The sequence below is a fragment of the Parasteatoda tepidariorum genome, chromosome 3 (genome assembly GCF_982258835.1).
Source record: "Parasteatoda tepidariorum strain Cologne lab strain chromosome 3, Ptep-v5.0, whole genome shotgun sequence".
Lineage (NCBI taxonomy): Eukaryota > Metazoa > Arthropoda > Arachnida > Araneae > Theridiidae > Parasteatoda > Parasteatoda tepidariorum.
Genome location: NC_141757.1, coordinates 28,863,720 through 28,887,652, shown reverse-complemented (window position 1 = coordinate 28,887,652; position 23,933 = coordinate 28,863,720). Strand labels below are relative to the sequence as shown.

The 23,933-nt window shown below is 27.2% G+C and overlaps 1 protein-coding gene across 1 annotated transcript; it reads left to right on the top strand.

Moving 5' to 3' along the window:
* Positions 1–15,741: 15,741 nt before the first annotated feature.
* On the top strand, positions 15,742–21,831 carry LOC147813487 (uncharacterized). The gene is made up of 2 exons (XM_087159006.1): positions 15,742–16,221; positions 21,189–21,831. The coding sequence occupies exons 1-2, from the start codon at positions 15,761–15,763 to the stop codon at positions 21,640–21,642; spliced, it is 915 nt and encodes a 304-aa protein (XP_087015132.1). The 5' UTR covers positions 15,742–15,760; the 3' UTR covers positions 21,643–21,831.
* Positions 21,832–23,933: the final 2,102 nt, after the last annotated feature.

Genomic DNA, 23,933 nt, shown 5'->3' with positions numbered 1-23,933 from the left:
ATGAGATGACATGAAATGCCGATGATTAGAAAACAAGGTTGCCCATATTGCAAAAACTGAAGTTACCGAAAACTGCAACAGTATCCGAACAAGTTTAGAACTAAACAAAGAAGCAGACAAAAATCTTTCTTGATAATAAATATTTTTCTTTTTTTATTGTGTTGGCGTATTCTCATCAGAGAAAAATGTGATTTGGCTCCTCTGAAAAAGTATTTTTTTTTCGATCGGTTTTCTATAAATAGACCTTGTGTTGCAATATTTTGTTCATCTTTTTGCTCCACCATTGACTAAAGTAGTAAAAAACTGAGATAAGGTTGACCTGGTGTTACTGTCTAAAGGAGAAACTGGATTACAGGGGCTTCGTTGTTAACACGAGATAAAAAGGTGTTTTCTTTCACAATACTTTATTGGAGCTAGGCTTTCCTCGATAGATGTTAAAAATGAATATTCTATGAAGATTATTAAAGATTTTTGAATCGATTCAATTTATAACACTTGATTTCTTGGACTGGATATAATATTTGACGACGCCTTAATTCATTTTGCTTGAATTTGGAGAGTTTGATTGAATTTGAAAAAAAAAAAGTTTCGTTAAAGAGTTTTCCAAAAGTTTTGAAATTGGGTCTTTATTGTATTGTACAGAAAAAAAAATCAGTGTTCCATACGATCTATAATTAATATTTAAAAAAAAATTGAAAAATAAAATTACAATTTCGGGATTATTATGTAATAATTATTTTTTAAGGGTTTCAAATTTATATTTAAGAGCTGTCAGATCAAAAAAATTTTATCGATCCCGTTCTAAACAATAAAAAGTATAATTATTTTCAACAAAATTATAATTATCTAATCCAGTTTATTTACCTTTTGTAATTTGAATGTTGGCTGTAATTAGAACCACCTACCCGTTTTAGATACACCCGTTTAATTCGTACCCGTTCGGCACAAACCAAGATTCGACTAACCCCTTCTTCCATTCAAAATAAACTGCTGTGAAGTAATTTCTTATGTTGAACAAAATTAGCGAAATGGAGCTACATGCATATGGAATAACATTTCGTAGAAAATATCTCGCTCTTCTCTTTAGATAATGATGACATCTTTCATAAGAATGTTGCTTACAATAATCTCCTTTAAATGTTTATAGTTTAAAAAAAAGATTGTGTCTAAGCATGCGCAGAAGGAAACGAAGAAAAAATGGATGCCAAGAAGCTAGTCGGAATAAAAGTTCATAATAAAAGTTCTTAATATAATTTTTAATTTTAGAACACCAATTAATAATCTCAATATCTTTTATTCCACTGAGTAAAAGATACTGGCATCTTATAACTTTCTTAATGCACTTCAATTACGATCAATTATTAACCTTGCTCAAAATTATCCTTAATATAAAAATTGAACGTGAATTTAACTTCATTATGAAATATTCGACAACGATCTACATATGTATGAACCCTTTCTATATATGTATAATTTTACAAGCTGTTAATGTTCATAAATACGGAATTTTGTTTTTGAATATTATACAAACGAAAGCAAATTCTTTCGCACAAATTAAAAAATTTAAATAAATAAACTGTATTTACAAATATTTATTTTTGACTTAAATTTCGTTTCGATTAATTATTAATTAAGTTTTAAAATTGTCAAATCTTTAATTAAAGTATAACTTCGATCTTTGATTACCTTAGATTTTAACGAAATAAATATGCCAATAATGTTTACTGAAAATCAAATAAAACAGCAATTTGATTAAATGAAAATTTTCTTCATTGATAGTGTATATTTTTTTGAAACTTTTTTAAAAAGATAACAATAGATTTGTTCATGATTATTTTTGTTTATTTATTTATTTATTTTTAAATTGTGTACTGTAAATTATTGAAAAGCAATTTATTTTTGAGATGGGCGGGAGGAGAGTTCACACAGTTTTCTTTTCTTCTTAGAGAATAATTCTTTTTATTTCAATTAGACACTATCAGGCCTCTCAGTGGGCCAAAGAAAATATTAGGACATATTTTGGAGCACTGTTCATACTTTACACTACATTTAAAAATTGCAAATGTTAACTCGAGAAAAATTGTATAATTTGCTCTATTTAATTATAGTGAAAACAAATTTTATAACAAAAAATAAAAAAGACACTATTTTTTTCACCATTATTTGTTAAGAACTGAAAGTTTTGTTCCAAGTATAATTTTATTTATGGAGCACAGAACATATAACTGAATTTAAGTGTGATTATTAACTGAATATAAGTATGATTTTTCTTTTTGAACTTTCAAAATTATTTAATTGTTTTAAAAATTTTTAATAATAAGTAAAATTTGAAACTTAAATTTTTTTAACATATGTTTATTATTTAAATCTGAAATGTCGACATAATTTGGATGAATGTCGAAAGTATATGATTTGCTCTACTTAATTATAGTGAAAACAAATTTTATAACAAAAAATAAAAAAGACTCTATTTTTTTCACCATTATTTGTTAAGAACTGAAAGTTTTGTTCCAAGTATAATTTTATTTATGGAGCACAGAACATATAACTGAATTTAAGTGTGATTATGAACTGAATATAAGTATGATTTTTCTTTTTAAGCTTTCAAAATTATTTAATTGTTTTAAATATTTTTAATAATAAGTAATATTTGAAACTTAAATTTTTTTAACATATGTTTATTATTTAAATCTGAAATGTTGACATAATTTGGATAGAAAAGATATACATTTTTAAATAAATTTATGCTAATATTTACATTCTTTTTTTCGGAAATTTCTAAGCCCAGAGACTCTTCAAAATTTAATTTTGATATTTTATGCACACGTTGTGTCAGCTCAACTCATAAAAAATAAATCATTCTTTATTATGAAGCAGAGATTTTGTTTTATTTTTATTGTTTTAGTGAACACTTTCTCTTCAAATTCTTCCTTTGACAGCAGGAAGGAGAGAGAGACACGGAAAGAACCGTTTAATGAGCTTTTATTAACTAATTAACATTTTTTTTCTTTTCAATATTTTGGATGTCAGATAAAGGATACAGCTGCAGATAAATGCATGTTTATCCAAGTCTCATAAGGAAAATCATTATGATTAATAGTTACTTACACTACCACTAACTGTGGAGATGAACTAGCACATTTCATGCTAGCACCTAAAACTTTCCCATGGTTCGTAAATGAATGGGGAAACTTTTGACCTCGTTGGAAACTATGGGACTATACAGTTTAGAAAAGGCAAAGATTATGGTGTAGGTGGAAGAATGGGTTAGGATATATTTCTTCTCTTTATAAAAGTAAAGTTTTTTATTTGCTTCTAGTCCATGAACTGAATTCATTTATCGTTCAAGTTTGTTCTGATGCTTTGGGGGTATTTTCTTTTTTGACAAAACAATTCAAAACGGTTAAAAAATTTTATAAAATTCCCCAAAAATTAGTTGATAATAAGTCAATAATAGATTATTTCTTGCACTCTTCTTCTGAAAATTTTTGTACTCTTATCCAATGAAATCGGTAAATTATTCTTGCTCAGCAAAGTCAAGCAATCCCTCATTTTAACTTACATATATATCAGTTTTTAAGAAGTTATAAGATGTGAAATAAAAGGATATATCATTTGAAATTTTAAGCACGACAGGTGAATCTGTAACAAGTGCATTTTTTTTAATTCACACTAATAATAGAAAATGTAATAAATAATATCGAAAGTAAACTGTAAAAAGATAGGTTATCCTGACAAATGTGTAGAAACATTTTAAATTTTGATTAATAAAAAAAATTCCTACATACTTTTGATGGTTTATATCCGACACCAAAATGCATAATACATACTGTGCCAGTAGAATTTAATATAAAAAAATTATTTTTTCTGCTTAATGTAAGATTCGAAGTCTTATTTATACATTCTATTTTGATTTTGAAAATAATAAATGTTTTTATTTTAAATTAATAATTAATTATTTTTACGTTCGACTTACTGCTATTCCTTTCATTACATTTTTTTAAATCTAATTTCTTATTTCACTTTCTTTTATAAAATGAAGTGACAAATGAATAAAAACCATCTAAAAATTCTTGTATATCCATTTACAATAATGCATCTTACCTCAGTAATCTAATAAAATCTGTTTAACTGTGTTATGTTAGATATTTATGTTAAAATTGATTGAGAAATTTTATTTTATTTTATTTTGAGGTAAGCAACTCAATTTTAATCTTTTAAGAAACAATTTAACTCGGCTAAGTACATTTTAAATCAATTACAACTTGAAAAGTGTATGTATTTAGAGAATTCTTCTTTCAAAACATTCTATAGTTATTTACTTTTTCACGTTTTTTTAAAAATTATTCTGAGAAATACAACTTGCCATATGCAATCAAGTGTAAAAAACCAAATCTTGGTAGTACTAACTAGAGTGCCTGTATTGTGGCGAACATTGTAGAGTGGCAACAACTGTAGAGTGGCGAACATTGTAACGCGCCAACATTTCAAAGTAATATCGCCAAACTCTGCACTTCTGAAGCTCTGATAAAAAGATGCTCAAATCTTAAAATTTATAGGTAATTTAGATAGAAATTATGTTTATTAAAAGTAAATATATTTATTCTTATGAAATCATTAGTTATTTTATCACCTTGCTCTCTTTGGAATGTAATAAACAAAAGTAAGCAAGCGCGCAAGTAAGTAATAATAGGGATAAATTCAAATAACTAATAAATATCCAAATTTTCAGCCTTAATTTTTACATTCACTGTAACTGTGAAGTTTCTTATTGAAAAAAAGTAAGTAATGAACTTATTACATGCCTTTATTAATGCAGAACATAAATTTTTTGAGGCAGATAATTTTCACTCCGTGTTATTCCAATGGCGAATTTTCCACTCTCGCCTCCGGCGGTAAAGTTTTTCTTTCCACCAATCAGGAATCGTTTCTCTTTTGTCCACACTCTTCTACCCTAGGCACTCTAGTACTCGCAAAAGCGTAGTTAGGGCTTATCTTACCAGGGGGAAACTTAAGTTTTTGCACCGCCTGAGTGATGCATGATGTATATAAATGATATATTGTCTGATTTAAGACAACTATTTGGGATTGTTATAGGTTTAGATTATGTAAAACTAAATTCATTAATTTTATCACATATTGAACTGGATGTTACAACTTTAAATTAATAAAACTCGTCATAGCAGAATCATTCATTCGTTAGCTTTAAAATTGAACTGCTACCGCTCGCCCGGTGTCTGAGCGGTAACGCTTCGCGCTATCGCGCCTCAGTTCCCTGGTTCTATCCTCTGGTTGGGCAAGTTTGACCCAGCCTTTCATCCCTTCAGTGGGTCGATAAATGAGTACCAAGAATGCTTGGGAACTAAACACTGGGGGTTTCGCGTTCGGCTGACCACCTCATGGAGCTAGGAGTAAGTGGAGAAGACACTCCCATTGACCCACTCCTTTCAAGGTGAAGCAACCGCGACAATTTTCCGTCATCTTACTTGCTGCGTCGTTGTGCGCTCATACATCTTTCTATTTCTAGTTAATCCATGCTTTTTAACGAAGCTTGGAGGGCGGTTTTGAAGGGTTCTTAATTTGATTTAAAGTGTCGAGTTTAGTCTTTTAAGTTAAATAAGAGATCCATCCATCTAAGCTTTCTCAATTTTTATTTAGCCGTTAGAATTTTCGTATTTCTAACTTTTAGAAAAAACATTTCAACTTGACAGAATTTTTAAAACAAATGGAATTCTTGGTAAAGTTAATATTAGGTCAAGTTCATTTAACAATCACTATGCACTTTTCAAAACAATTTCAAGAAGATAAAAAAGTTTATTATCTAGAAATTTAAAATTTATATTATTTTGATAGTTTTAATTCATAGGTCCATAAAGTCAGGTAACTAATTATTTTAAGAAAAGACAAGAAAAAAAATATTAGGTAGTTATGAATGTGTTGCATCCATGGAACCTACTCCAAGCTGAATATAGAAATAAATTGAATACCACAATATTGAAAGATGTTTATTGTAAAAGAATGATTTCATAAAATGAAATACATAAATTTATACAAATTTCTCTTGCTAAAAATAAATCTATACATATGAAGATTTATACTTTGAGAGTTTTATGAATACTTAAATAGGACATTTTTAATTGCATACAAAGTAAATCAATTTTAAAAAAAATATGTCGAAATGTTTATTAAAAGAAAGGAAAAATATGTTACAGATTAATAAAATATTATCACAGTATTCTAGTGATTATTCAAAAAAAAAAAAAATCTTAAACCTGAGCAAAGACACATTGAAAAATCTAGAAACAGATCCTTAAATATATACATATATTTTGTTTATAAATTGAATATAGCTGTTTTCAAAATTATTAAATTTGAAAGAAAAAAAAATAGCTTAGGGATTAGAAAATATTATGCATTAAAAAAAACTATAATAATATATATATATACATTGAGCGAGAAACATGTTCAATGCTTTCAATGAAGGTATGTACATAATGTATACAACAAAAAGCAACTAACAATTTCCTTAGAGGGGTGCATTGAACTTTATAAATCCAGAAAAAGATTCTTAAATGTAGAGAAAAACACATTTAATGTCTTCAATGAAGGTATACAACAAAAACATTTAGAAAAAAAAATACTTTAACTTGGAGAATTTTTAAAACAAAAATAGTTCTATTTCATTTTACAATCGCTATGTATTTATCAATACAACTTAAAAAATATAATTAAATTTATTAAGAATTGTAAAATTTCAACCACCCTGAGAGTTTTATAAGTTCAAACTTAAGAGTTCAAACTTAATAATTATTATACTAGTAAAGGAAGATAAACTTATTACGTTAAGAAAAATTAGGATTTAAAGAACAAGCTGTGAGCGGTTATGAATATGTCACATCCATGGAGCTAACTCATAGCTCAATATAGAAAATAAAATTGAATACCACAATATTGAAAGATGTTTCTTGTTAAAAAAAGAATTTCAGAGAGTGCAATACATAATTTATGTTCATTTCTCTTGCTAAAAATTAGTCTATACAAATCCATATTAATATACCTAAATAATTTATACTATGAAAATTTTATGAGTACTTAAAATATGACATTTTTAATTGCTTACTAAGCTTACATTGCTTTTTAATTGCGTCAAAATATTTCTTAAAAACAAATAAAAATTAGAGATTGAGAAAATATTATCACAGTATTCTAGTGACTAACTCAAAATATCTTAGCCTTGAGAGCAATAAACAATTTCTTTAAAAAGGTTTAACTTCACAAATCCTTAAATATATATATATATATAAATATATACAGTAAAACCTTTTTTTGTGCGGTGGATAGGGACCGCATAAAAGAAATCGCACAAAAAAAAATTCGAAAATTTTATAAATTCTGACATGTAATAAACAAGTTTGTACCATATACCACCTAAAACTTTTTTTATGCGGTTGATAGGGACCGCATAAAAAAAGTCGGACTCAGAAAATACATCAATGATTTATGAAATAGATAAGAGAATGCTTTCAATAGAATTAAATAATTAAATTAGACCTAAAGAAATTTTAAAAATATTTAATTCTTCATTGTACATATACATGTAGAAGTTTTCAAATTATACATTAAATAGTTTGCTGCTACTCGTCGTAATCCAAAACGCGCATCTACTTGGAATGAATTGGTTGAAAATCGCTTGAAGATAGGATTTCAATTGATTTGTTTTTGGGTACCATAAAGTCAGTGATCAGATAAAATAAAATAAAAATCATAAAAACTACATATAAATAGAAACAAAAGTAATTAATTTTTTTACCTTTAATCTCACTAGAAAATGAATCCTTAATCTAATGAATCGTGTATAAAACTCTGAATACGAAGCGTATAGTATTTGAGATACACGCAGACGAGAATTTAAACGGTTTAATTTTAAAATACTAAATATTTTAACACAGTAAACGATTTTTTACTGATTTACTTCAACTTGTTTAGCGCAGAATAAATTTTAAACAGAAGAGAAAATGGAGTTGACGATAATAAATGAACTAATGAAAGTAAATAAACAGAGCATCGCGAAGTTCAGATACATCGTTGTCAAGGAGACCACGTAATCAGAGTTCGTCCACAACATGCATATGCACATTGATAGGAAACATTAAACTGCTGCTAACGCCGTTAAGATTCATATACCGCATAAAAATAATTCGCACAAAAAAAATCGCACGAAAATAAAATCGCATAAAACCAATCGCACAAAAACAGGTCTCACTGTATATATATATATATATATATATATATATATATATATATATATATATATATATATATATATATATATATTTTTATATATATATATATATATATATATATATTCTCTATAAATAGGAAATTGATTATTGCTAAATTTAAAATAAATCAAATCACTTTGATTTAAAAAAGGACTTCCTTTAGGGATCAGAAAACCCTAAGATTTAATAAAAATTATTATTATTATTTTTTTTTAGAAGAAATACATTAAATGAAGATATAGAACAAAAACTATCAATACCTTAACATTGAGCAGAAACTACATTGCTATAAAGCTTAGAATAAATATGTATATAATCATGGAGTACTTTATTATTATCTAATATTATATGCAATCACTTGTATATAATATTAGATTTTTAAAATATTTTTTTTTTTTATCTATTTCATATTTGGAATGCAATGGGATACTTCCTGGTTTTAAAAAATATCAATTTAATCAAAAATATTAATTAAAAAATATCAATTTTTAGATGAATAACTTCGACAGAAATAAATAAAACTACAGCTGAAATTTTTATAAAGTAACATAAAACCTTAAGATACAAGAAGTCATAATTAAAATAATATGATTAAAATAATAAGAAGTCCAAGAAAAAATAATAAGACTAAGTAAGACTACTCGAATAACGAATAAAATAAAAATGATAATGACTGTCCGCACATACGACAATTCAAGCATAAACGAGCTACAACTGCCAATGTTTTGAAGTAAGTAAGATGGCCGACGGTTAATTTCGCGGTTAACATTGCCGAGCTTTCGGCTTCACGAATTTCTGCTAGTGTCTCCTCCATCTACTCCTAGCTCCATGGACCACCTAACCAGAACATCTGCTCCTGCACCTCAGAGCCCAAAGTTCAAGAAAAATGCGATTAACACAGTAGACCTTGGCCCTCTATGGGCTGTCACACCACTGAGGTTTTTTAGAGTTATTTGGGACTGTTATAGGTTACGATTATGTAAAACTAAATTCATTAATTTTATTACACATTGAACAGGGTTTTACAACTTTAATTTAATATAACTCGTCATAGCAAAATCATTCATTCGTTTGCTTTAAAAATACTCTGTTTTAAAAACATTTTTCGAGCTTTTGTCATATATTTGATAGTTTGCATTTCGTCACAAAGCACACGATTTCGTGATGAAAAGAATCTCAAAAATAACAAAATACTGTTCAGATATTGCTGAATCGTCAAAAAGTTAGAGTTTATTCTCCGAGAGTCTATTAAGGACCATTTATTCGAGTTTTTTATGGTTATCAGTAGATAATTAATGTAACTTTCTAGTAATCATATGTATATATATTTCATTTCAAATTTTGTGGCATAAAATTTTAGCTGAAGAGTACAGGAAACACATTGTTATAAGCCTCTCATTTCTTTGTCATTCTGACACTTATTCAAGCAGAATAGTGATGTTATAACAGAATGGGAGGTAGAAATGAATGTTTTTTTTTCTTCCAATTATAATGATCAAGAAATATTATAGCTTATTTTGTAACTGATAAAATAGTGATTTGGACAGGTGTTATTGCAATTCCTTTCTGAGATATAAAAGCACTGCATTTTAATTAGCAAAAAACTAAATGGGTATAATTGAAATATGTTTACAGCGAAAAAAATTATTATTTTAAATGTGTTTAATGGAGAATTACTATTCAACACTTTCATATGACTCTTATTCACATTTACTCTATTTTAAAGCATAATAATTTACATGACTATTCCTTTCAATATTTTTATTAATAAAAAATTCTAATCATCAATAAAATCAGATTTAAAACAATTGCCCCCTATAGAATCTATTTATTAATTTTATTGAAAGAAAAATATTTTGTGTTTAAAATAATTTTTTTAATCAATTTGTTTAAATTATTCATTTGTTTTAAAAAAACCCCATTTTATTTAAATCAATACACATTTTATTGAAATAATGAAAATATTATTGTAGTAATTTCATTGCGTGTGCTTTTTATTATTTCGTAATAAAAACGATGGCTTCCATAAAGAACATTCATTATCAATGGCATCTGACATTTAAAAAATCACACCTATAAGAATGTATTTATTAATTGTATTATATTAAAACATTTTAAACATAAATTAATAATATTTTTAGTAAGTATATTATTGTTAAATTCTAAAAAAATTATGTTTGTTTAAGTTTATGTTTTTACGTTTCAGCTGAATTAAACTTGTAATTTATTAAAAAAAAAATCAAATGATTTAAATCACGGTTATATTCAAAATGCATTATTTTCTATCTTAAAAATTTTAAGTGAATTGGAGGGTCTACTGCTGAAACAATTGGGAAAATAGCTTAGCAATTTCTTTCCATTTTGACTATTCTTTCTTCAATTTTGAATTAAGATCCCCCTTAAAACGGAACCAGCTATAATTTCGTGTTGACAATCACTTTTAAAATGTACTGAAACAGAGTAACACATCTTACACGCGTTTAAAAAATTTAATTTGAGTCTTTTTAATTAATTTTTTTTACTTTTTAGGTTTCTTAATTTTGTAAACTACAATACGTGGATGGAAAATTGGGATGATATTTCCAGAAATCCTCTCAAATTTCGTGCACTTCAGTTTCTGAATCTTCATATGCGGTTCACTTACATCACCCGTAAATCTGCAGAGAGCGAAATGGCCGTGCGAGTACTCTGGAGCTCTATCCCAGATCCGCTTTTGACCTACACTGATATTTTTAGGCTTTTTGAAGGGGTCGATCCTATGTATTATCAGGAGATAAACAACATATGGTAATGGTACTGCAATCTAGTGAATTATGAAGAATCTTCTGTCAGGCGTCCACGATCTCTGAAGCACCTTTCAAGATGCTTCATCAGAAACCAATTAGGAGACAACTTTAAGTTGCCCGAAGGAGCGGAGGAACTGGGCATTCCCAAACCTGTTCAGAAATATTTACTTCTGAGAGATTTCCACAAGATAGAATGAATACTTTATCTTGAAATCAATTTTTTCAAAGTATTTCACGAAATAAATAAAAGACTTGATCATTTTAATTATGATTTAATGATTAAATGTTAATGTTTCTTATAAACTTTTTTACGATATTATTTTAAATGTTGCATGCTTCACCGTTGAAATATTTCTCCCGCATATAAATAAACAATGTAATCTATGTGTAATTATATTTTGTTTGTGTCTTTCAATTTAATTGCTTATTGTTATTTGCTTCTTTTATTTTTTGTTTGTTTGAAGTATCTATTTACATTTACATAGAAAATAGAGTGCATGGATAATTTGAAAATTGTGAGGACAATATAGCTCAATATAACATTAAAAGTATTAATACTTGTGACATATGTTTGATAATGTGATATTTTTGTTTCTTACAATTTGAAGTTTTCTTTTGTATAGATTTACATAGTATTTTATAGTGGTGCTTTGATTAATTTTGGAGCCTTTTTTCAAAGCATTCAAAGTAGCATTTATGAGAAGCAGTATTTAATTCACAATTTAATGAAAAGTCAACGCAAAAGCTCATACAGAATTATGAAAACGTGACTTAGTGAAAAAGAAACACAAAATTAATCCTGTAAATAGCTACAAAGCGTAATATTTTAATAATGTAAAATTTTAGTGTATTTGAAATGCCACCATTCAATGTTGCGTTCAAAATTATATTTTAAAATCTTTAGTAAAGAGGATACTTAATAACGTACTGGCATTTTCAATTTCATTATTATAATTGCACATTTATCACATTACTTAAAACTATGCCGAGAACTACTTACGAATAAAATATATGAATGTTCAATTAGCTCACTCAAATCAATTGTATATGGTTTTTTAACGGCTTGGTGGCTTTATTGAATATAGAATTCACAACTGATTTCAGTTATTTTATATATCTGGAGGGAATATGATCTTGCCTACAGATTGTAGACTGAATAAAATTGCACAACACTGCAGGAAAAGGACAGAAAAATTTGGCGACAGAAGAATTTGGGAACATATTTCCAAAACATACCAGGATTTTGCAAAAAAAAAAAATTTTGAGTGTAATACCTTCTTACAACACTGATAAAATATAGTGTTGAATTTAATTATAAGTTGTAAGTGATAAAATGATAAGGTAGGATTTATATATGATGGTCTGAGAAAAACAAATTTTTCTCTTGTTAAAGATGAGATAGTTTAGTTAGGTATCCTGAACCTCGCTTTTCAAAAATAGAGAGTTAAAGTAATAAGTAAAAGGTATTAGTTTTACGATTTTTTTGGCCTTTTTACTAGGAAAAATTACAAATGATTTCTAGTTGACATTAGAAAGATTTAACATTGACGTATACATAGAAGATTGAAATTGTTACTCCGACCTTTTCAAAGATGATTTCTGTGTAAATCGAATAAATATTTAAAATCTGTACATAATAATTAATTTAATAAAAAACCTATTAGAAACTCGCTCATCAAAACGCGTTAATATTTTATTTAATTTGATTAACGGAAGTAATTTTTTAAACGGAGCACTCTTTTCTTTCAAATAAACTTTTACACCAGTTTCTTAGATATCTGGGTTCCCTTTTCTTTATTAATAATATTTGAAGATAGGTAGAAATACTCTTTTTTTAAAAATTTAGATACATTATACTTATTTAAGGCTAACTTATACCCAAACCAATCTGGTATTATAGAATACGACCTCAGGAACCAATCTGAGAGAGTTTGATTTGAGCGCATTTGATTTGTTAGCTATAAAGATTATGGGTCCGAAATTGGATGCGCGTGAGGTAATAATGGTATACTGGGTTATTTAAAGAAGTTTTTAATTAATATGTTAGATATTTAATTATAAAACTTTAATGATTTTAGGAAGTTAACACGTATTTAAAAAATAAAGTGAAAAACATGATTTGCCCAATTCGCAGAGATTTATCCGAATAGGATTTGCACAATGGTAAAAAGTCTAAATTAACAAAGAAGATTTTAGTAAAGTTATTAATAATAGCATACAATTAACTCAATGATTTTTTATAGAGTTTATCACAATTTTATGAAATATTATTTAAATTCAAGATTACACAATTTTATTAAACAATATTATATTATTATCATAATGTTAAAATGCAACTATTCAAGCAAACTATACAATATCACTATTCAAAAGAGACAAATATATATATATACATATATATATATATATATATATAGGATGAGCGATGAGATTTCATGAAATACCAAAAACTGCAACAATACCCTTTCAAGTTCAGAACTAAACAAACCAGCAAGCAAAAATGTTTCTTCATAATAAACATTTTTCTTTTTTTACTGGTTTGGCGCATTCTTAATTACGTACTTTTTAGGCAGAATAAATTTTTTTTTTTTAAACTTATTCTTTATGTGTTACTAACGCTAACCTATATCTGTTTAGTTTCAGCCAAAATTGGAGTATTTAGATCATTTTAAACGCTTATACTTTAGAATAGACACCTTATCTCTGGTAGTGAGGTAAACTGTAGCCTTTTGGTTTTAAAATGTTCGGTGTTTTTATCAGTTGCAAAATAAATAAATGGAAACTTATTTGACCTACAATTTTGAGCGATTGCGATTTTCGTAGTCTATATATTTAGATGCTAATTAAGTATAAAGAAGAAAGTAACTAAGCATTAAATTAACTATAAAGCTATAGAAAAATTGCAATAAATTCAATAATTAAATTCAGAAATTTCTATGAATAAATTCACAGATAAGTTATTAATTCAAATTTGATAATTCAAAAATGAACTTGAATATTCAAAAAATTTTAATGCTAAACCAAAACAATTATTTTTTTTAACATAATTTCTTTATTTAAGTAATAGGTAATAGGAAAAAACTGAACAGTTTAAGCTACCGTTACTTTTAATTAATTAAAAGCATAAGCTCAAGACTAAGATTATTTTCACATAAACAATTTACGTATCTGAAGTGAGATCAGAATTTCTTTGATTTTTATCCAATTATTTATTTATTTATTAATATTTAATCCTTGCCGAGCAGTTGTCAATAAGAAAAGTAAAGTGTATGTGGTTTGGTACTTTCAAAAAATAAAACTTCTTTCCTTAACTTAAAATAAAATTCATATAATAATTACAATCTAATTTGTCAGTAAGAGATGCAGTGTGCGCTCTTTTGAAACAGCGAACCTCCTATAATAATGACAGATGTATAATACAGATGTACATGTTTTTATTCCATAAACCACATGTTATTTTTATTTTCAACAGAGGGCCTATGCTGAACCACTTATAGCAACTAAAATGTAGTAATTTAAGTTAGAAAAAATTGCAGAGTAATTTTTTATAATATATAAACATTGAATTATATAATATTGAAATATTAAGAAAGGAATGTTGTGTCAATAAAAAAATTTTTGTGAGTTACCAAATTCTTATTTAAGTAAAGCATTGCTTTATTAAAATTGGTCAAGTGTGTTTTATCCTTAAATAAGCATTTAATATATTTTCACGTAGTTATGGCAAAATCTGTGGCTATGGCAAATGTATGGTTATGGCATGTTAGTCTGAAAATAACCACTCGCCACATAATTATTCATTAAAAATAGTAGCGACTTATTAAGTATGCAACCAGTCATTATTCACCTTCGTATTTTCTGATAAAATATAAAAGCACATCAATGCAGAAAGTCTCTAAAAAGCAGAATTTTTATTAAAACGCGCAAAATCTATATTAAGAAATTAATCCTTCAGAACCCATAAATTTGATATGGAAAGATTCTTGTGAAAGGAGAGTTCCTTAGCATATCCCGTATTTCAAAGTTATAACATATACCTTCAGTGTATTTTAATCCCAAAATAATTTTTAATTAAGTTCTTAAAGGACAGTATATTTAACTAAATTTTGTCCCATATTCATATCATATTTATTAGAAATTAGCTTTTTATTGTTGTAAGACCATTCCAGTAAAAAAAAAATTTTAAATTTTAGTCTTATAAAATCTAAAATTAATATTAAAAAAAAAAATTAAAAAAATTGACTTTTAAACGAAAAATACTTACCGATATATGTCAGAGACTCATTAGGTTATTGTGTCACAAATTTTAAATTTTTTGGCTTAAATATTTTTTTTCAATTATGGTTAATTAGTTTACAAATCTATGTAACCTTTAGTTTCGTGATGATTAATCAGAATCATAGTAATCTTGGAGTTTTATACATAAAACTAAATCAGTTTTGTGTTTTAGGAAGAAAATAAACAGTCTCTTACTTTTCCTTTTTAATTTTCTTAATTTTTTGTTTTTTATTTATATTCCTTTTTTGAAAATTTAGTAAAAAAAAAAAAAAAAGTGCAAGTCACGTTGGTGGTAATTCAAGCTCACTGGGGGAGGAGCCTCCTAATCTTTAGAAAAGATAACACCATTCATACGATCTTTAACATATGACGTACGTACGACGTTCTTTCCTGTTGGCCATTTCAAAATGTGCAATGCGAATGCGTACTAGCAGGCATAAGGGTGCGACTACTTTAATAACATTGAATCTATTACTAACTGGAAGTCTTACCAGGCTATACTGTGTCGTACAATTACCTATCACAGTTCGAGCAATGGCGGAATATTTTAACGTTGACGAAAAACGCTTTCTTCTTGCATACAGCGCTAAAGATAATAACATTACATATACTACTTTTAATGGCATATTTAATCATATTTCTTATAATGTGATATTTAATAACGTCGGGACTATTGATATTGTCTTAAAACTGATCAAGGAACTTAAATTGGATCTCTGGTCTATGTTCAAGAAAAAACTTGTAGGAGATGGCGACTTTTCTCACTTTTGTCTTTTATATAGTCCCGAAGCATTCATCAGAATAACAGAAGCAGGAGCCTCTAACGGATCATCAAAAGTAAGGCACCCAGTATATTTGTGGTCCTACTTTGTAGAGTAAGTTTTTGTTCCAGTCACTTTTCTGCTTAAATTTTTTAACCGGTTTAGATTTTTACCCTTTTTTTAAAATTATTCCTATCGTAATCGAAACGTAGTCTTATGACTTTATAATTTTTACAACTGCTAACATTTTAAAAAGTATTTCAGAAATTTCATGAAAGTAAATTTAAAAAGTTACGGCCTAAATTTAAAAGCTCCCCAAAAAAAATTAGGGTGCAGATGAGTAATTTTTAGGATGCGCATGTAATTTATAGGATTTGTTGTTATACTTCCGTTTCAAGCAAACTAATGAGGCAAATATTCTTACATTTCAAAATACAAGCTTTGCTCTGAAATTAATAATAATTGTTATAAGTTTTTGTTTTAATTGCTATAAGTTCGCATTAATCTTCGTTCATTATCATTGAACTTAGAAGCTTAGTTCATTATCATTGCCATCTCTGATTCCGTATATATTCTGAAACAAGGCGATAATTGACTGCAGACACTTAATTCTTTATAATTTTTTTAACCATTCCAATTTGAGCAAAACTTTTTTTGACAAAGTTCCTTATTTTCAGTTTTTTTTAATTTCATGCCTTAATTTCATTTATTCATTTTTTTTTCTACATACTCTCTTTACATACTTTATTTTACATATTTATCATACGAAATTCATAATATTCGATGTTTTTGTGACTTAGTAGGCGTATTATAAAGATTATTTTTTCTTTCTCTTTATTTCACCCCTTCGTATAGTTCAAGGTTATAATTTTATCAAACAAAATTCAAAGTTTTTTTTTTTTTTTTTTTTTTTGCATTTATGTTTTACAAAGGTTCTTTTTTATGCTTTTTTTTCTTCTGCCTGTTCGGTGTATTTTAAAACAACAGTTGTAAATAATGTAATTTATTCAATAAGTTTTACCGATTGCTTTTTCCTTTTTTTTGCATTGATTACTATTTTTTAGCTGCTGAATTTTCTGTTTTGTTTTTAAATTTTTTCTTCATAGATGTGGTGTGAAGATTCCTTCTTTAGCTTTTTTTATTAACTTGTTTTTTATTTTCGCCCATCTTTCTGTTTCAGTTTTACATATTTTCTATATACATATTGCATGCTTTCTATCTCTCTATTCATATTTTTACATTTACATATTTTCTTATTCGTATAAATGTATCTTATATTTTCATTCGTCTTTATCGTTTCGTTCAATTCAAAATCGAATAAAATTATTTTATCAAAAAAAATTTTGAATTTTCTGTCAATATTTGTCTTTGTTTATCTTTATTTTTTATTTTTCGTCCCACTATCTTGCATTACCTCTAAAGATGCGTCATAGTGGTTCTTTCTTACCCTTTGTAGTTCCTTCAACTATCTTTTTTAATTCAGAAAATATTTTTTATTTTTAACAAGTAAAATTATTTAATTTATTGCTTTTATTTGCTTATTTTTTATTTTCAACCCTTTTTTTTGTATCCTTTATTAGCAATCTCTATCGTTGTATATTCTTCTTTAGCTAAAGCAAGCACTTGACATTTAGTGCTTGGCGTCATTCTGGCGTTAGAGAGCTCTTGATTTTTCATCATTTTGCGAGATTCATTTATAAGCTTCTTTCGTCTATTTCTTTTAATTTAAAATAATAATTTTTATCAAAAAGAAAATTGACAGTTTTCAGATTTTCTAATTGATATTTTTTTTAATTTTCTACTCATTAGTTTTTTATTTTTTTATTATTCTTTTTCGTAGATTTGTTGTAGAAGTTCTGTTTTAGGCTTTCTTTTCCAGTTTGGGCTTATCCAGTGAATAATTTTTATAAATAAATTAATGGATCTTGCAAAATATTTTAACGTTATTAAAGATTTTTATCTAATCTATAATCTTATCTTATCTAATCAATAATCTTATCTTATCTAATCTATAATCTTATCTTATATAATCTATAATCTTATCTTATCTAATCAATAATCTTATCTTATCTAATCTATAATCTTATCTTATCTAATCTATAATCTTATCTAATCTATAATACTTTTCTTAAATTATGTATCAAAACAATGCGCTCTTGTAAATAATTTTTCAATTCAAGCCAGTGACAGGTTTTTTTTAACAGTTCTTTAGTTTTATTTCACTGAATATACAGACAGTTTAGCTTTATTTAATATTTTTTTAAAGGAGCAGTTTTATTTTACATTTTATATCAAAGATTTTTAAAATGTTGCGTAAAGTATGTGTTTTATGGTTCAAAAAATATTGTACACATATTTGACATTAGAAAGATAATTCAAAATTTAACTGAAATAAAAACACCACATAACGAATGCAAATTGCTACTCTTAAATATTTTAAGTGAAGATTTTCAATTCAAATGAATAAATTTATTGCATTTTTGACAAGAGTAAATAAAACAAAAATTAATTGTCTAATTGCCCTATTCTCTTGAAGCAATTGCTTTATTAAGACAAATTTCCTATGCAGAACAATGGCGACTTGATTAATCAACTTTGTGTCTTGCTTAAACAACTTTAAAATGGAGGAGGAAAAAACACAATCTCCGCCCTTTATTAGTGTTAGAGCAGCAAAATTTCTATTGTAATGCCGCAAGTATAAAGTCCTGTTTGTATTCCATAATCCCCATGTTATTTCTGTTTTGAATAGAAGGTCCATACTGCATTGCTTATAACAAGTATAATGTAGCCATTTAAGTTAGAAGATGTTACGAAATAATTATTTAAAACCCTTTTATTTCTTTTGGTGCATTTTGATCCACATCTTCCACTTGACTGCACAATAAATATACAGCAATTTGAATCCTATTTGAATGAAGGAAAAGTTACATGATTTCCTAAATTCTTATCTTTAGTTATAGGTGGTCGTAATTCAGGGTGATAGTGGATTGCGCTAATTGTTTACTAAAACGTGGTGGACAGCGCTGGTATATTTCAGCAATGAAACAAGTTTTTTTTTGCTAATTTTACTTTACAGAGGTTTCATTTTAAAGAATTTTGAACCAATTTTAATCTACATTGACAAAACTTCTGCTTCTTATTTTTTTAACAAAATAGGCACTGAAAATGTTAGAACTTATACCTTTCATCTACTAAGAGTTTATCACCACAGCTCCGCCCAGAAGCAGCGGTTGGCCAAGATCATGATTTCTTTTTTTTTAATCACAAAATTTGATTTAAATCGGATTTTTCTTATGGATGGTGTTTTCAGCACAAATGTAAACAATAACAATCTCGAGCTGTATGCCTGCTCTAGTTCTGGTAAGAAAGTTTGCAGCTGCTTCCTACACGTTATTCTGTGAGGCGATATTTTCAAAAGGATAATTTTGTTTTCAATAAATAGATTAAAGTTAGAAAATTTCTGGGCTCGAATCTGCCGTATTTCATAACACATTAATGTTATTATATAATTCTGGTGAGTTTGTAGGGAAAATTTGCTTTAGCTATTTAGAGATATATTGTTAAAAAAGGTGACATGATTGCTAGATTTTGAATAACTCGCTTTTTTGGCAGTCTTGATTTGGCCTCTTTCCATTTGTTTATTACTGTTTGTTCGTGTTGCAAGCTGTGCACCATCTTATGTTAGTGTAAGCATATTGTTAGAGGAGCAAGATTAATTTATACATTAAAATTCAGGTTTAGACTTGAAAGTTGGCATATATTATTGACACGTTGTGAGCCAAATGGCTTTGAAATACACCGGGAACAGTAACCCGGAAGTATAAGCGGTATACAGCTTTCAGCTCTCCCTAGTGTAGAAAACACCATCCATTTAAATTAGATTTTTAAAATTTTTTTTTTAAAGTTCACCATCTACAGCATCTGGTAAAGAATTTTAATAAGACTTATATTGTTTAAAAGAAATGTAATTAAAATAGTTATTCGTTCATATTAATATGGATAAAATTATTGAAATATTATTGTTTACTAATCACTGGGTTAAAAAAATAATAGTTATATTTTTCAAGCTCAACTTGCTGCATTAGTTATCAATCTTCAGACTATCAGATTTCATTAGTTATCAATCAGATAGCTAATGAAGAAAAAGTTAGTCTAGATACAAAAACATAACTGAAAAAAAAATTAAGTCACTCTGGATTGAGCAAGTCTTAATACACATTACCTTCATATTTCATAAGATATAAAAACACTGCATTTTAATAAGCAAAAAAACTAAATGGGCATAATTTATATGTGTTTTTAGCCAAAAATTATTTTTTTAACTATATTAATGGAGAATTACAATTAAAAAGTCTCATATCACTCTTATTCACATTTACTCTATTTTAAAACATAATAAGTTACATCCGTATCCCCTTCGATATTTCTGAGTAAAATATCCTTATTATCAATAATATCAGATTTAAAGAAATTGCCCACTGACGAATGTATTTGTTAATTTTATGGAAGAAAAATATTTTGTGCTTAAAATACGTTTTTTTCAATCATTACATAATTTCTAAATTTTTTTTAAAATTATTTATTTATTTGATTTGAAAAAATCACACCTTTAAGATATTTTTCTACAATATAATTAATTATATTGTACAAAAATATTTTAAAACTAAATTAATAATCTATCTTAGTAAGTACATATATTAGTATTAAATGTAATGAGAATTATGTTTGGTTAAGTTTTTGCTTCTCAGCTGATTTAAACTTGTAATTTAATTAAAAAAAGAATCAAATGATTTAAATCACGGTTATATTCAAAATGCATTTTTTTCTATCTCTAGAAATTTTAGGTGAATTAGAGGCTCTTCTGCCGAAACAAGTGGTACCATAGCTTAACGTTTCCTTTCCATTTTGACTATTCTTACTTCAGTTTTGAATTCAGGTCTCCTTAAAACAGAACCAACAATAATTTCGTGTTGACGATCAATTTCAGAGTGTATTGAACCAGAGTAACTTTTCTTACACGCGTTTAAAAAATTGAATTGGAATCTTTTAAATTAAAATTTTCCTTTTTTTTACTTTTTAAGGTTTTTAAATGATGTAGACTACGCTGCGTGGAAGAAAAATTGGAAAATTATTTCTAGAGATCCTCTCCAATTCCGTGCAATTCAGCTTCTAAATCTTTATGCGCGGTTCACTTGCATCAACGATAAATCTGCAGAGCTCGAAATGGCAGTGCGAGTACTCTGGAGCTCCATCCCAGATCCATTTTTGACCTTGAATGATATTTTTAGAAATTTTGAGGGGATCGATCTTATACGTTATCAGAAGATGAACAGCACATGGCAATGGTACTGCAATCTAGTGAATTATGAAGAAACTTCTGTAAGGCGTCCAAGATCTCTGAAGCACCTTTCAAGATGCTTCATCAGAAACCGATTAAGAGTCAACTTTAAGTTGCCAGAAGGAGTGGAGGAACTGGGCATTCCCAAACATGTCCAGAAGTATTTACTTCTGAGAGATTTCTACAAGATAGAATGAATACTTTATCTAGGAGTCATTTTTTTTCCAAAGTATTTCATGAAAGAAAGACTTGATTATTTTAATTATGATTTCGAATTGTTAATGCTTCCTTTGAACTTCTTTACGATATTATTTTCAATGTTGCAAGCTTCACTGTTGATATATTTCTTCGGCATATCAATAAACGATGTAATTTGTGTGCAATTATTTTTTGTTTGTTTATTTCAATTGGATTGTTTATTCTTAATTGCTTCTTTTGTTTTTAGTTTGTTTGAAATATCTATTTACATTTATATGGAAAATACAGTACACGGATAAATTGAAAATTGTGAGGGCAATATAAGGATATACTTGCGACAGTTTTCTTTTCTTTAGATTTATATAGTATTTTATTATGGTGCCTTGAATATTTTAGGAGATCTTTTTCAAGAGCATTTTAAGTAGCATTTATGAAAAACAATATTTTTCATTTAATGAAAAGTTTTCGCTAAGGCAGATGCAGAATTATGAAAACGTGACTTTGTGAAAAGAAAACAATAGAATAATTCTGCAAATAACTACAAAAAATAATATTTTTAGTAATGTAAAATTTTAGTATGTTTAATATGCCTCCATTCAATATACTATTCAAAATTATATTTTAAAAACTTTAGTAAAGAGGATACTTAATGACGTACTGGCACTTTAAATTTCATTATTATAATTGCACATTTATCACTTTACATGAAACTATGCCGAGAACTATTTATGAATAAAACATATGAATGTTCTATTAGCTCACTCAAATCAATTATATATGGTTTTTTAACAGATTGATGGCTTTATTGAATATAGATTTCCCAACTGATTTCAATTATTTATATATCTCGAGGGAAGATGATTTTGCCTACAGATTGTAGACTGAATAAAATTGCACAACACTGCAGGAAAATTTGGGAACAAATTTCCGAAACATAACAGGATTTTACGAAAAATAAATTAAGTGTAATACCTTTTTACAACTCTAATAAAATATAGTGTAGATTTTAATTATAAGTTGTAAGTATTTTAATTGTAAGTTGCAAGTGATAAAATGATAAGGGAGGATTTATATATGATGGTCGAAAAAAACAAAATTTTTTCTTGTTAAAAATATGATAGCTTAGTTAGGTATTCTAATCCTCGCTTTTTAAACATAGAGAGTTAAAGTAATAAGTAAAAGGTATTAGTTTCATACTTTTTTACCTGTAAACTAGGAAAATTTACGAATGATTTCTAGTTGGCATTAGAAAGATTAAGCATTGCTGTATACATAGAAAATTGAAATCGTTACTCCGGCCTTTTTCCAGATGATTTCTGTGAAAACCGAATAGATATTCAAAATTTAATAATTAATTTAATAAAATATCTATTAGAAACTCGTTCATCAAAGCGCGGTAATATTTTAATTAATTTGATTAACGGAAGTATATTATAAAACGGAACACTCTTTTCTTTCAAATAAACTTTTACATCAGTTTCGGAGATGTCTGGGTTTCCTTTTCTCTATAAATAATAACTGAAGATAGGTAGAAATACTCTTTATCTTAAGACTTGGATACATTGTACGTATTAAAAGCTAACTTATATCCAAACCAATCTGGTATTATAGAATACGACCTCAGGAACCAATCTGAGAGAATTCTATACATATGTTACTGTGATTGACCGAAATTGGAGGTTGCTTGCTTCCTCCAGTGATATTGACAATCACATAATCACTTTGGTAAATGTTCGAAATGTATACTAGGTCTAGTTAAGTACCACTGCCCGGTATGCCCTTCATCAATGTTTATTAAAGGTTCAGTGTCACTGAGCAGTATGCATTTATCCAGTACTCCGGACTCAGATGTATCTCCTAATCTAACCACGGCAGATTTTAAATTATCGAATAAATATAATAATATCAATGAATAAATTAATATCAAATCGGGTATAACAAATATTTCAAGCATTCACCAATGCGACTCAGTGATTGTTGACATTCAATGGTGGAAATCGACATTCTCTTAATTTTGGCCATTCACAGTAGCATATATCTTCCTGTATGGCAGACACGTGAACGATTGAATAGAAGGTTAAATTGGATCAAATTAAAGGAAGGTAGAAAACATCAACGCTTTCAGTATATTTATTTTTTTGAAATGCAGATCAATAAAAAATGAAAATGGTCCCAAGCCATCTTTCTAGTGTTAAATCTTATTCGTATATTATCGTATTCGTATAATTCATATGTATCAGAAAATAATATTACTTGGAAACATTATTTTAGTAATGTTAAGAGGCTTTCT

What these genes read in the sequence shown, in the direction of transcription:
- LOC147813487 (XM_087159006.1), top strand. Translation starts at nt 15,761, where the DNA reads ATGCGAATGCGTACTAGCAGGCATAAGGGTGCGACTACTTTAATAACA. An exon ending in TTGTGGTCCTACTTTGTAGA is followed by an intron (nt 16,222 to 21,188) that starts GTAAGTTTTTGT and finishes TTACTTTTTAAG; the next exon opens with GTTTTTAAATGATGTAGACT.